At 40.0% G+C, this 15,428-nt stretch overlaps 3 protein-coding genes across 7 annotated transcripts in view; 1 reads left to right on the top strand and 2 right to left on the bottom strand.

Annotated features, from left to right (window-relative positions):
* Positions 1-1,242, bottom strand: part of LOC139991599 (neo-calmodulin) — an 84,995-nt gene extending 83,753 nt beyond the window's left edge. The window contains exon 1 of one of the 2 annotated variants that reach the window (XM_072011831.1): positions 563-1,242. In XM_072011831.1, the coding sequence (XP_071867932.1) occupies positions 563-601 (39 nt within the window). In that variant the 5' untranslated portion in view covers positions 602-1,242. The remainder of the gene's footprint in view (positions 1-562) is intronic. The other variant, XM_072011832.1, reaches the window with a different exon arrangement.
* LOC139991550 (uncharacterized) overlaps positions 1-15,428 on the top strand; it is a 289,560-nt gene that overhangs the window by 133,745 nt on the left and 140,387 nt on the right. The window lies entirely within an intron of this gene.
* Br (broad-complex core protein) overlaps positions 5,147-15,428 on the bottom strand; it is a 58,468-nt gene continuing 48,186 nt past the window's right edge. For 2 of the 4 annotated variants that reach the window (XM_072011911.1, XM_072011909.1), the window contains exon 6: positions 5,147-14,436. In XM_072011911.1, coding sequence (XP_071868012.1) covers positions 14,081-14,436 — 356 coding nt within the window. In that variant the 3' untranslated portion in view covers positions 5,147-14,080. The remainder of the gene's footprint in view (positions 14,437-15,428) is intronic. The other 2 variants (XM_072011914.1, XM_072011913.1) reach the window with 1 other exon arrangement.

The raw sequence follows: 15,428 nt of genomic DNA, 5'->3' as shown, positions 1-15,428 counted from the left end.
GAATTTTTGCCAAATACATTATTTACGATATCGTGGTAGGATATCCACGCGGGTATCTGCAACTCTATTTCATCAACGCGACACTCTTCGTATTTTCGAAAATAAAACCAACGGAATAAAACCTATTCTGCCATACTCCCAGTCGAACGAAACTTCAGGAAGATTCAGCGAACCATTTCGCGATTGAAACCAGGTTCAGCGAAAGTGAACGTTTTATTTCTCACAATACTACGTTGTACGCGTTGAGAGATACGAAAAATGGGAATCTCTCGAGAACCGGCAACCAAAACTTCCGCTTTGTATTCTATGCACTCCGCCCTTATATTCCAACCCCGTTGTGTATCACGTCAGAGAAACGTTATTTAGCCTTATTTATTTACCCTTTACGTATCGAACTCGGAAAGAAGATTTAGCCAAATCCTAGACAAAGTGATGAAACATTCGAACCTTCGAGAACGCCTTGGAATAACTGACAGGATCAACTGTGAATTCGCGGTCACGATCGTTTCCGTCTCGAACGATAAACACGGAAAGGATGAATGAAAGCGTAACATTCACTTACCCGTCGCATGACACGCAGAGAGAACGATGACGTCTTCATCTTGGTGGTAATCCTGGCAGGCGTGTGCGGGATACGTGTGAACGCTGGCGTTAGCTATGGCGATGCTCGTCGTCGGTTTCCTCGGCGACGTGAGATCCAGGTATGAGTCCTGCCTCCGAGTTACGCAGGGCACCAAGGACGCAGACCGAGTTCCGTTGTAGAGTGGGGGAGACACGGAGGAGGCTCGTCCGAAGAGCCGTCAGGGGTGGCTCGAGGCCACAACTACAGGTGGTCGCGCGTTGTTGCTGGACCTTCCCGCCGATGTTTCGTTACTCGGTATACCGTTACGCACGCTCGTGCATAAGTGAGGAGGCGCGGGCGCACGAAACTACCTGACCGGCCTCGAGAGACGCAGAAAAGCTGAGAACAGCTGGAACGATTCTTCTCCGCGAACCGATGGTCTTGATCTTTCCTGGCTAGTCTAGGTAAAGTTACGTGTACAGCCCGCGGGATACTCTGACGGAGATCTATTCTGGTCGAGGAACGTTCCAGAGATTCTTCGATGCGTACGGCGAAGAAGATTCGAGTAAAAGAGAAACGTGTAGTACAGAGAAGAAACGCGATGACAAGAGAACGTCGGATGAACGTCGAAGGATGTACACGGAAGGACGTTGACGCGGCTCTGGCCTGAGTAGCGTCTGACCGGCTGTCCCGTCTAGCTGGTCTCCGAGCAGCTGTGGTGGAGCGAGGAAACCACCTCGACGCTTTCTCGCGCACGCTCGCCGCGACGCCATAGCGGCGAACCCCAGGGCCGCGCCTACTTTACGAACGCCTAGACCAGAGAAGTGCCAAGGTCGCATTTCCAAGGCCGCCACGACCGACCATGTACTACGCCTTCCTGTTACCTCGATTGTTTTCCCGACTTGTCAAGGATTTTCCATGGTTTCTCGCGTGTGCTCCGTTTTATATTCTCTAACGTGGATACTCGTTACTAAGAGTGTCGTAACTGTTCGTACAGTTCATATCTTGCCCTTTGCTCGCTTCTTAATGGTGCGAGGTATTTCTTGAAGGATACAAGCCATATTTCCTTGGGAAAGTCCGTGTTCGATGTTTTAAGAGCAGCCTTGGAATTATTCTTTCGCTTCAATTGCGCGCAAACGGTTAAGAGGATGAGTCCATGGTCGGCTAATACTCAACCGCTTCTTTAAATATTTATCAAGCATTTTTACCGTCTTGCTAACTTTACGACCAAGCTTTATCGACACTGCTTTAAACGGCCAGTCCTTCGATTTCCTTTGTTCCTTCTCTTTTATATGTATTTATATTTGAGAGATAACGAACAGCTTGCGGAAATAATCGTGCAAGTATTCGGAAACAGAACGATCGCGATACACAATGGAATACGAAAGAATACGGCACAATTTGGATTTATTCGTATTAGATTCCCGTTTCGACTTGCGAGGAATTCGTTTCTTGTTTACGATCGTACGTTGTTATACGTTCGACGATCGACGAGCAACTGAGCCTTCTATTATATTGATTGGAAAGTTCCTGTTGTTTTTGTCCTTTGTTTTGATTTAACCGAAGTTTCTATTACGTAGTTCGTCTCTACTATGATGTCTATCGTTATTTACGATTGTATTCGGTTTATGTATTTGGCAGTCATTTATTTTACTGTTGTCGAATTCTTCATTTTTATTATTAATCCTTTAGAAATGTAATAAGATGTCGAATAATTCAGAACGAACGATTTATAAAACAGTGAGCATGTTTAAAAAGATTTACGATCATCTTCCTTGAATTTAATTACACGTTCCTTTATATATCAATCGAATAATTTTTTAATTTCCAATATAAGAATATATACGCTCTTATGTAATACCTTAATATAATGATATATTGAGGTATTTCCTAATACTACAGATCATCGAAACTATCCTTTCGCATAGGAAAATAACAGTTTTGTGTCACTACGTCGTCGTATTCTTCGTTCTTCTTTCTTTCTAAATTCAAAGCCTCTTTATCTTTCAAGATAATAAGAACGTTAACTGGGCAATATAATGTGTAATTCTTTTCTTAATTAACAAAAGTCAGCGTGTAAAGGAGGAAAATCACGTGTGCGTAACCCATAAATGAGCCGCTGGGGATCGCGTTGTACCCCTTAATTAACAAGCTGCACCTAATCAGTCACCAGTGCATATTAGTATTCATGACATGACGTATGGTGAAAATTATGAAGCTACCCTCAAGGTAGAGAAAACCAATGATGCAGTTGCCTGCCTGTGTATATGAAATATTCATTTTCCTCTATCCCGCTCCTCCCACGCACAACGGTGTCCTTTTCTTTCTCCATATTTTATCGCCACGTACGGAATGCGCCATCGAGAGAAATCGATTTTTCCTATTAAATTTCGCTATTCGGTCTCCATTGTTTCCACTGTTTCGTAGATTAATCCCTTTTCGACAATATTTAATTACCTTTCCTACTATATTCGATCACCGTTCCGTTCTTTCGCGAGCGGGATACGTAACGTAATGCTATTTCAGAATTGCCAAGCGCGCGTTGTTCTTTACGTATTTCACTATGGGACTCGGAGATAAATTGCATCTGCCGCGCGCTGCACCCCTCGTGTGCGTCACTGGTTGCGCGGTTCATCGTGTGCAATTTTATTGATCGGTGATTTATCGAGGTGGGCTTTTCTATTTCTACGCTCCGATCGAGAACCGGCAATGTAACATCATCTATCTAGAAATGTTATTCTTTCTCTCACGAGTCCCATATTTCACGGAAGTCGTTGATAAAGAAATTATGTAGACAGGAAAATGCAAACTTTCGTATTTGCGAAACTCGCAGGCGGTAACAGGTAGAACGAAGGTGAGGAGAGTGAAGTGGCTGAAAAATTAGATTAGAGCGTGATTAAGGTTCTCTTTTGCTATCGTTAAAGATTTATTTCATAATATTACACCAACAACTATTATTGAATTTTTATATAATAATAATAATTAATAATAATAATAATAATAATAATAATTAATAGATAATAATAATAATCAATAATAATCAATAATCAATTAATCAATCAATGATAATAAAGACAATAATAATTCCATTTTTTTGTTTACTGCATCGAAAAATACGAATGAACGCTTACATACATATATTAATTAATTGCAATGTCTTACAATTAATGTAATAATAGCCTAAAGACGCGACGCGCATTAGAAAATATTTCGACATTATCCGCCATATATATATATATATAATTTCTTGTATATATATGTATATATTGAACTATATATATCATTTCTTTTTCTCTGTTCTCCGTTCACCGCTTCTTTTCGATTTGAGTCACGATCGATCAGACGCGGCTTCGCCTAGTCCCCCGATCGATAATTGCATTCATTCTTCTTCTTTATTTTTTTTCTCTTTTGTTTTTTAGCTAGAACGCCTCAGTTTATCCTCCGTTTCTCGTCCGTCGTCAACACACGTGGAATGCTCGATTGCGGCAAGTTCGTTGAACCGGTCTCGCGTTCGAAATAATATCCCCTAGTTAATAATCCCGTTTTACAGCGAAAAAATTCACAGGAGCGCAGTTTACGAGCGAAGCCTCCCTCCGCCGAAATTTCATATATACTATACTACGTACGATAAATACACATTGATCATCGATCGATCGGTTTCTTCATCGTCTTCGCTCTTCTTCATTTTCTTCCCTATTTTTTCCCCATCTTCCCTTTCCGTTCCCGTCGCGTTCTTCCTTCTCTTCCTTCGTCATTATCTTTTTTTCTTTTTCTACGCAAGAAAGACAAGAGGTACATTTGTTATAATGATAATCAGGAAACGAAGGTTTCCCGGGGTTTGCATCCACAGACGGCGAAACAACCGGGCGGAGAATTCAATCGAATACGTTTATATATATATATATAATATATCTATTCATTTATATATATATATAGATTTATGCATTACGCGATATATTATAATATCATTAATATGCAGAAAAAGAAGCTCGTTAATCGTTTACGGAGCACACTGAAGAATTGTATTATTTTTTATTATTTTTTTTTTTTTTTCGTCGATTAATAAACTGCAAATTTATTCGCAATGTTATGTTACACGGATGGTATAACGGCGATAACGGAACAATATATATATTTCATTTATTCATTCATTTATTTATATATCTATACTTTGCATTCTGTAAAATATAATAATACGGCGACTGTTGCGCGCTCGCGGTATACGCGCGACGTTCCCATACACCTACGACTTTTCTTCATTGTTTCTCGATGAATTTCCCGCGATTCTCGATCGTGAATATTCGCGTTGTTCTTTCACGGTTACGTTGACAGTTTTCATTTCTTGTTCATTTCGTGTTCTATCTGTGAATCGACCAGCGACCTGATCGAACGAGGAACGACGCGCGTCACCCTGCTCGCATTAATACCCAGACAATGTAGTGACAAAATAGAAGACAAGTAAGTACAACAACTATTGTAGCTTAGATGAGAATCTGTTATTGCCGGGCCTCAGACTCGGAACGTTTCCATTTCCGTGACTCTTGTGTCTCGACTATTCAACGGAGGCTCTCCTCCCGTAAACTCTTTCTTTCTTTCTTTTTTTTTTTTCTTTTTTTTTGTTTGGCAGTGACGTGTCTTGCTTTGAACTAACGTACCATTAGCGATTTTTACGCGTCTCACAGTTCGACGCCCGATCGAGTGTCTTTACGAACGATGTCTTTCCTTTCTACTTTGATTTTCATTCATCTTCCTCGTCGGAAACGAAACGAGAAACGAAAGGAAAGACACACTCGGCTGGGTTACAGTGAATTTTCTGTAGGGCTGCTGCTTTGTGCTTTCGATTGTGTCGTTCATGTTGGAAATAGTAAAAAATGTACAAGAAAGCCTCTCAGCGACTGATATAACGACGGATAATAAGGTAAGACGCGTGTTAAAACGAGCGTATGCGCGTTTGTATGTCTGAGGCCACGGCAACTGAGGTATTTCTGAACGAACGCACGCCGTGTCGCATTTCTCTCTTCCTACACGCTCGACGAACAGCGGCGTTGCTTACAACGGAGGCTCGTTTTCTCTTCCATTCCCTACGATTAAAACGCTTTGTTCTTCCTCTTCATCTTTTTTTTTTAAATCATTTTTTTTTCTCTTTTTTTTCTTTCTCGTACTTTTGATATCTTAACTACCGGAATCATTTCCATCCATTAAATCGAAGACATGTTTTATGTATTTGTATTCGTTTTGTACTTGTACTGTTCAGCAAGGCAGCGTGTTGCACTTTGTTTACAATTACAATTATAGTCGGGCCGTGATTGTCCACGAAAGATTCCACAACGTCGCGAATCATTTTTTTTTTTTCTTTCTTTCATTTTACTTTGCCTTCCATAAAGATTTCTTTCTGCGTTACTGTTTTTCTCTCTCCTATTTTTTCTTTTTTTTCGTTTTTTGTTCGTTTTTCTTTTTCTCTAGGTCATGCTCCGAGTGAAAGACGACGGAAGTTGAAATGACAGATTAAAAATCGAGCATAAGACGAATAATATGGCATACATCTCGATGAGAGTGCACAATAACTATGACCAATCGTGAACGGTGAGTCGAAAATTCGCTTTTGACGACACACGGTGTGCCGACCACGTGATTCGTTCCGGAAAACGAAAAGAAGATTCGAACCGAGGAAAATAGTATAAAGTATCACTTTCTCTATATAGATGCTCGCAACACGTGGATCCTTTTGCGCTCGACGACCCGGTCTATCTCTTAATAATTTATGCTTCGTATTTGTAAATTACGGGACTAAAATTAACCTTATAAACGGATGGAAACCATCGACGCTTCGTGATTCGTGACAAGGAAGAAGTAAAAAAAAAAAAAAAAAGTGCTAATGAAAACAATAAAGAAACTGAAAAAGCGCGTGAAAACGATAACGTGTGTTCACGATGTGTGGGCGATTCGCAACAGGTCTGAAAGTTTAACGCGACGCAGAGCTTGGCCCGTGTTTCTTACGCAACACGGTGCGCGCACACATCGCGATCGATCGATATTTAAAAAAAAGAAAAAAAAAAGGAAAGAAACAAAATCTGAACGATCGTAACCGCGACAGAATCAATAATAAAAATAATAAGTCTAGTGCTAAGAATTATTATTACAATAATTGCAAGAGTAATAATAATAATAATAGCAATAATCAATGAGTAATATAATAATAATAGCAATAATTGTGATAATGATAATAATTAATAATAATAATAATAATAATAATAATAATAATAATAATAATAATAATAATAATAATAAGTATCCAGTAAGTTCTCCTTAACGCGTTGAAACAATCACTCTCGAAAAAAAAATCGCTGTAACAAATCGGAAAAAAGATTAACATAAAAATAAAACCAAGGAGAAACCTTACAAAATAGGCCTATATAATATTTTATGCGTGTTATGTATGTATACGTACATATCTGCATATATATATTTATGTACATAAAAAGTTAACATAACGTGCCATCGACTCCTCGTCAAATATATCGTACATCGTTCTTACGTTTTTTTTTTTTTTCTTCTTCTTCTTCTCTTCGCGAGCTAACTAATGATTGAACTATCCCTGGTAATCGATTGATTTTTTAATGTTCGTAGTAGTCATACCGATAATAAACATCACTGATAACGTTGAACAGGCAAAAAGACACGATAGACAGAATTTCTGTGATAATACACGGAACAGAACGTAAAATATGGGTTCCGATGATATCGAAATGACACGAGGATCTGCATCTATATGAGAATACACTCACAGAGACGATATGTAGAATCAAATGAATCGATGATATTCGATGCCGTTTCCGTGTTGCGTGGTGCAGACCGAGTTGCAGAAGTATGCGCCATTGAAGGAACGAACAGAAGGAGAGTTGTCAACGATGAAGAAAATGCTCATCTCCCTCGACTTTCCCAGTTACCAACGCAGATGGTATTTTCTTTCAAAAAAATTCTATGTCTCGCTGCATATCGTTTTGCATTTCTGATATCCACAAAGGCGACGCCTTCGTCACCGTTGACAATTTCTGTTCGTTCCTTCGATACGAATCGCGTTACACGGCACGTCTTTCTTCCATCGCGATTTCTTTCGCATACGCATTGCCCTTTTCGCTCGACGTCGGCCCTAATGATATCATCGACCCGTTTCTTTCGTCGTGCTTTTACATCCGGGACGGTTGATGAAGAAACTTATGAATAAATAAGACCCAGAAAAATATCGCCAAGAAACCAGTCGATGATCCTCGGTTGCTTCTGTCGCACGCATCGAAAGGAGTGGGGCGTTTCGCAAATTTGGCAAGAACAAACTGATGCGTTATTTCTTACGCTGAAAAACGGCGGGAGTCATTCAGTTTTTTCTTTACGCTAGTTTTCTGTTTCTTTTCTCTTTGTCGCATTTTTTTTCTTTTTTTTTTTCTTTTGTGTGTATGTTTCGGTGTGTTTCTCGTGATAGGAATGACAAAAAGGGCGCACGCTACACGAATCGTATTAGTGTTACATGATGAGCGGAGGTGATCAACCGTTGTTATCTTTAATCCTAGCTTCTCTTGTAAATGCAGTATTCACTTAAAAATGACGTAACTTCTTTTCTTAATAACTATCGTACAGTTAATTATCGATAGACAGTAGAGATATCTTTTCATCATCTTATTCATTTTTTTATGTTTTTGCAATTTTCCCCTTCCGATAAATTTAAAAACTTTCGTAACAATTAATTTATACTTAAGGTTTTGTTAATATTAATTATGGCACAATATAAATATTATATTTAAAGTCTTTTTGAAGACATAATAAAAATAAATCTAAGTAGTCTTTCTCCTATGCTCGACGTTATTTTTTTCGCTCGTTTCTTCTTTTTTTTTTCTTTTTTTTTTCTATCAATTCATCATAATCATACATCCCTAAGCAATTTGTTTAAATTTTCGATTCGAAGATGCGTTTCTTTATACTTTTCGTTTCTTTTCCCTTCGTAGTTCCACCTTTTTGTTTTTGATCCCCCTTTTGAAAATCATACAAAAATTTCGTTTCTTTTTCAACCGAAACCGAAGAATTTTCGTACCAAGAATAATAATAAGTCGCGACGCTTTCTCGAACTTACGCGATATCTCACACCCTCGAAACTATCGTTTACCTTTTTTAAGAGGCGAATTTCGCAAGCTCGCTAATGTATAAATACTTTATAGAACGATCTTGCGACTGTCCGAAAAGACAGGGAAAGCATCGATCGGAAATCGATAAAGTTTCATCGTATCTTCGGATTGAACATTCTCGAGGTGGGTATCGATCGAAAGTCCGAGAAGTTTTCACAATTTCCCGATGCTCTTTGGTAAGACAATATCACATGATCAAGAAAAAGTTTAAACCAATCGAAAAAAAAAAAAAAAACAGCCTAATCAGTCGATTTCTCCCTAAACGGTAGGGATTACAAAAAAAAGTCTGGAAATTAGTAAAAATAAATTTCACTCCTTAATTTAAAACGTCCGCGTTTAAAAATTATAAAAATCAGCCTTCTCGAAAGTAAATTCTCGTATCAAAGTATTTCGTCACAGCGCCAGGAAATTAACTTGAGCACTTGAGCTGCTGGCTCAGATGCGATACAACTCGTTGATTAAACGAAAAAGAAAAAGAGTGACAACTAACATAAAAAACCTCTACTAACGTTTGCGTATGAAGTTCAACGGATCTAACGGTTCAAACGGAAGCTAGAATCTACGTATGGTTGTTGAGAAAAATTCGTCGAACTTGGCGTGGCCACGAATCGTAAAACGATTCGTAACTACAATGACTTGTACCCGCCACGTGCAAGTTCCACGAGTTTTCCTTTACAATAAATCCGGTTATTCGGTAGTCAGGGTTCACACAGTATAAAAATTCTGCAGAAGACAAGTCGGTTGTGTTTGTTTCGTCGATTGCGATTCACGGTCGACAAGAAAAAAAGGAAGTGCATGATACAAACAGCGTTTTTTCTCTTGAGACAACAATAACCACATATCGTCCGCGCAGGGACGCAAAGCCTTTCCAACGTTCAGTTCATACGATCGCAGTCCATTGCCAATATGATATAATGCCTATGCCGGTACCATTTACAATATCCTTTTCCTCTGCAATTCACGTCAGAGGTACACGTTGCTTATCGATATATAATATTTACACGCACGAGATATTAGAATGCAAATAAAAATAGATAGTTTAAAATATTTTCTTTCTTACCTCTCACACCCGCTCTTTCTCTCCCACCCTTTCGTTCCTTCTTTCACACCCATTCTCTCGTTTTCTGTTTCACCGTCTTCTTCTCCCACTCTTCCGCTCTTTTCTTTTTCTCCATTTAGAACTCCTTACGTTTCTTCCCTTAAATAGCATACGAGACGAAAATCCATGCATTAAAGTTCGAAAAAGTTCTTCGATAGTATCTTGTATAATATTCGCTTTAAATCCTAAAAACGATTAGTGGTAGTAATAATGTTGGTAATATTCGTTTCTCGATAAGAAGATGCGACGCGCGGCTAACTACTATCCTTTTCTCGATTCTCGTGTAAATAGTAGAAGACCTAATGTTCCTTGTATTTTTTTTTTTTTTTTTCTTTTTTTCTTTAGTTCGAAGACGTTGGCACATTGGAATAGATTTTGTGTGTGTGTATGATATACTTATTACTTCTTCTTCTTCTTTTTTTTTTTTTTGTAATTTTTTTTTTCTATTTTTTAAGATTTTCGATTCAACACCGTGTCAGCGTACAGTGGGTCGAGTACCCTGAAGAGATATGTTAAATACCCAGACACTGCGTTTCCCTCGATTTCTCGACGACAGCTGATCACAGGAAACGCGGTATATTTCGCGCGGCATCGTCGGGAAACCCGATTAAAAGCCTTTGGTCTCGCTTAAAAACAGAAAACAAAAAGAAACAAGTAAAATAATCGCACTAACAGTCAAATCCACTTTGGTATCGTACCGATTCTTAATTCCCGAGCCAATAAGCTCGACACTTTTTTCTACAGACGGGTTTTCCCAGCAAATTTTCCAACGATGCGCTATCAGTTCTTCCCCCGTTTCCTTCAGACGAATTCTCTTTTTTTCCAAGCGGATCAGCGGTCGTTTGGACAATCGCGAGAGTCCCGGCAGCATCTGATTTTAATCTTCTCGGCATTAAAAGTCTCGGCTTTTCTCCTTCTTTCCTTTACAAATATTAACTTACACAACACCGAACATCGACCTAATTCCGTATACTTTTTGTTTTCTTCATATATCTCTAATATTTCTCGATCTAGTATACCCAACTGAAGGACATCACAGAATTTCCCGATATCAATTAACCAATTATGTAGTACATATGCAATTTGCACACACGCCGGCAATCATAATGTGGAACGTAATAGTTTTTTCCTCCCTACCCGTGATTTTTTTCTCTTTTTTTTTTTTTAACCCTCCCAATTCTTTGTTCCCCTTTTTATTTTGTAGCGCCAAATACATCTTGATACTTCGCGTTCGATATATCACAGAATTATAAAAAGTTTCCAAAATGACTAGGATAATTTTCACTAACGAATTATCTTTAAGCTTTTCCCGAGTCGAAACGAAATTTTAGGAAAGCAAAGACGTCCATTGTAAATCCCGCCTCCTTTTGCGCGAAAGGAACGTTTCATCTTCTTCTTTTATTTTTCTTTCACTCTCTCTCTCTCTCTCTCTCTCTCTCTTTCTCTCTCTCACTCTCTCTCTCTCTCCACATTATGCTTTAACCGGCCGCCGAAAAACCTCTCCCCTTTTTAAACTCTACAAATGTATACGTAATTATTTTAAAAACTTCCACCTTCGGAAGACACCTAAATCTAAAATCGTATTTCTCATTCACGGTATACTTCTCGTTTCGAAGATATGTTTGGAAAACTTGTTCTCTCGTCCTTTAATTTCCACCTTTCTCTTTTCTATTCGTTCGTTTCTTTTTTGCTTCTTCTTTTTTCCTTGCGCGCTACCGTCACTAAAACCCGAAAAGACGCGTGCAATTTACTCTATTCCTCGCGTCTCGCTAAATATTTCCCTCTTTTCATTATTCCCCCATTACTACGGAACCTAAGAATTAGACGTAGACGTAATTTGTTTTATCATTTTCCTTCGATAATTTGTACTTGCTCGTTAGTTATAATGGCATTTCTTTTGTTTGTTTTTTTTTTTCTCTCCCTTTGTAACCATCTTACATGATAAAACGTCATGTTTTCTCCTTTTTTTTTTTTCTTTCTTCTTTTTACACTGAGTTCTAAAACCTGAATACGTTGCACGAACAACTCTTTTTAGGGTTTCCTTTTTTTTGCTTGTACGTTCGTTTGTTATTTTATTTTTTAACATAGCATGGATGCGTGTCGAAGATTTAAAAGAACAGGGCAGTGTTCGACAATCTCGCACAAATCGTTTCTCGTACGCCACACTGCTTTTCATCGTTTCCATCCCCACCCCACCCCGTGTATCTTTTCTTTGGCCTAATTAGATCCCCTCTGTCTTTTTCTAGATTCCTTTCTCGTTCGAACGGCACGACCAAACGAAGAGAAAAAACGAAAAAGATCGAGACGGAAAGAAGTTGGTCGCCTTGAATGGAGAGCGCCGGAGTGCACGTTGCGTCGTTTTCCAAGACGAGCCAGAACCGTATCCCATAAAATTTACCCCCTTACTCGTAATATTGCACATTCGCTAATTAGAACGCGTGAAACGCGAACGAAACGAAATTGGAGAAGACGCGAGAGCCTGCACTGCCCTGCCCGCCGTGTGGTTCTATCTACGTCGAACTAACTCCGTTTTTCATTTCTTCCCATTCGTTCCCCATTCTTATAAAACCTGAACAAGAGAATATCATCGTTATCAATATCGTACGAATATAATATATGTACAGTTCAAAATATTACTTTTAAAGAGTTAAAAATATAGTCTGTAATTTGCGCGCACGACGGACCTGTACACGTTTAAGAGCCCATATCTAACTTCTACTTGCACTTTTCTAACGACTCTCCTCCATCCCTCCCTTCGTTCCACCCTCCCTCCCTCCCTCTCGCCGTCATCTATTCCTTCGTCTGCACGCGAAACTTTCCTCTTTTTATCCATTCCTTTTTATCCTGCTCCGCTCGGCTTACTTCCTTAATTCGCTATACTCCTTTCGCCCCTTTCCTGGCAACCCCAAACTCTTTCCATCCCCACCCACGACCACAAACTGACCGTTTCTTGTCGCTTTTCTTTCAATTCGCCGCGTTTACTTCTCTTTCCCGATTTCCGAAATTTGAGCACATATTTGTAGATTTTTTAATTGATTTTCACTTAGGCCTAAGATCCTCGATCTACGATTCCCAAACACTCGTAAACCTTCACACCAACAACGAAACCTCTTGCTCGTTTATATACGCGCGCCTAAATTAGCGACAGAGATGTACAAGCATAATCCACGCACTCTCTATTCACGCATTTCTTCACCATATTCTTCGCTCAATCACCATCTCCGTTCTTCGCTGCTCTTGCATTCTCCGCGCTTCCCTGCCGTGCGATTCGAGATCGCCGTTTCGAAACCCTCCCACCTTCAAAACGACCGAACAGATCTTGTCTAGCACGGTAACCGCTGACAAGCTGATATTTGAAAATTGACATGATTCGTGGGACTGTTAGGGACTCGACCAAACAAACGCACCGAACAGGCAATACCGCGCTTCAAAAACAGACGTCTACCATACCACTCTACGTCTGACTATTCCGGTTTGTTCTACTAGCTCGTTGCTCGATCGACTTCTACGTTCTCGTTTTTTTTTTTTTTTTTTTTTTTTCCCAGAATTGATATTTGCCTGTGGGAACGTTGTCCGGTGTCATGACCCTTGACGACCAGTCCCTTGATAGAACGTTTCAAAGCGTTAGTCGCATTCGAGATCTCGTTAAAATCGGTCCAAGCCTCGGCGTGGCTAGAATCCGACGCAATGGAATGTATTCTCAGCTCGCGCGCAACGACAACCTTCAACCAGCCGAAAATTTTCTCAAAACTACGTCTCAGTCGATTCTCTTCTTTCTTCTTTGGATTAATCGCAGTCTTGACTCGAGGAGAACTACAAAACGACGAAATACGGAACGTGGAGGAGGGCGCCGATCGCGCAACTCCCCGATGGAAGAGCATGGGGGGAAACCGGCAAAGAGAAGCCGATCCTTTCGACGATCGTCCAATTAGTGGTATTCGAGGTGAGCCTTTTCTTTCGTCCACGATCCACGCGCTTCGTACCTTCGAACTCGTTCTTCGACTTATTCGATCTCTGTTTTCGAACGTGTACCAGCTCGGTAAGCAGGAAACGCGCGTTTCGTTGCTCCCTGATGCATCCAGATGCGTCGCAGCGTGTCTTGGTCCGCGAAGATCGGTGACCGATCGCGCATGGGTGACGATGAGCGACGAAAAATCGCATGAAGACGAGAACCTTGACGATAATGATGAGTATGACGATGCAGAGAGTCCGGGACGGGGAGACTGTAAGACGGTTCCGACATTTTCATTGCGGCTGCTGCTGCATCTGAGCCTGTTGCATGCTGCCTAGAACGTTCTTAATCGCCGTGGTCTTGAGCAGCCTCTTGAGCATACCGCTGGAACCACGATGCTGCAGGCTCTTGTGCGTCGTGAGTGAGTTCTTCGTGCGATACCTACGGTTGCAGAACTCGCAAACGTAGAGGGTGTCCGATTGCTCGTGCTTATCCTGGAAATGACGCTTCAGGGAGTAGTAGCATGAGAAGTTGCGACGGCAGTACGGGCATTCCTGAGGTTCGTTTATGCCACCCGCCGTTGGCGGTGGCATCCGGTACATGGCAGAGGGAGGCGTCGACGGTGCTGGATGCATCCCGTTGCCCGTACCTGAAAATCGTCCATCGCTCGTCAGAAATGTTTTTATTTGATCTGGTCGTTCTTCACCATCGTGCGAGAATGGAATCAAACCAACGTAGATGGCTTTGAAAATCTAAATTATCGCAGTTGTGGAAAGATTGCGAAACAGCGAAGAGACAGCTCCAATATTATTTGAAAATAAGCGTAGTACAATTATATACCGGGGAGGAAAAATATTCAATGTTTCGGAAAATTGTGCTTTTAATCTTGTTCGTACGGTACCCAAAGGATTTTTCTGCCGTTAGATTAATAAATAAAATGAGTGTTCGAAAGCTTTATATTGAAAAGAGCAAAAGTTTATTGCTACGAATATTAATTGACTATGAATTTATAGCACGCGATTCTAACCTTGTTCGTATTGTACCCAGAGGATTTATCACCAGCCAGATTAATAAATTAATTAACATTCGAAAGTGCGAAAGTTTATTTTACTACGAATATTAGTTGACTGTAAATTTATAGTTCGAAAATGTTCCAAAAATGTGGATAGATTTTTATTCATTTTCACTTGATTCTCGTTGGTTTCTCTAAATTACTGGAAAGTGGAGCTGCCCTCTTACTGTAATGGTCTCTTTAATTCTCGAGTTTCTAAACATACTCGAATCGCGATGCTGTTCTCGTACGACGGTGCAAAATACAAGTTGATCCCTTAGGATTTAATCTTCCTCGAACGTCCGAGGGAAAGCAAGAGGAGAAGGTTCTCACGAATCGAGGAAGATCGTAGATTAAATTAGCCAGGGATTTCGACGATAAAATTGCCGTCTGTAACGATGTATTCGTAATCTTTATCATCGTGCGAAAACAGTTTTATCATTGGTATAACTTTAATGTTTCAAAGTCCGAATAAAAAAAGTTATGGATACGAAAATCACGACACTGTTCTCTCACGATGATACGAATTACAACTCAGTCACTTAGGATTTAATCCTCGTCGAACGTCCAAGGGAAATCAAGAGGAGAGA

Source organism: Bombus fervidus, chromosome 10, assembly GCF_041682495.2.
Source record: "Bombus fervidus isolate BK054 chromosome 10, iyBomFerv1, whole genome shotgun sequence".
Lineage (NCBI taxonomy): Eukaryota > Metazoa > Arthropoda > Insecta > Hymenoptera > Apidae > Bombus > Bombus fervidus.
The sequence above is the reverse complement of the archived record's forward strand: the minus strand, read 5'-3'. Positions and strand labels throughout refer to the sequence as shown.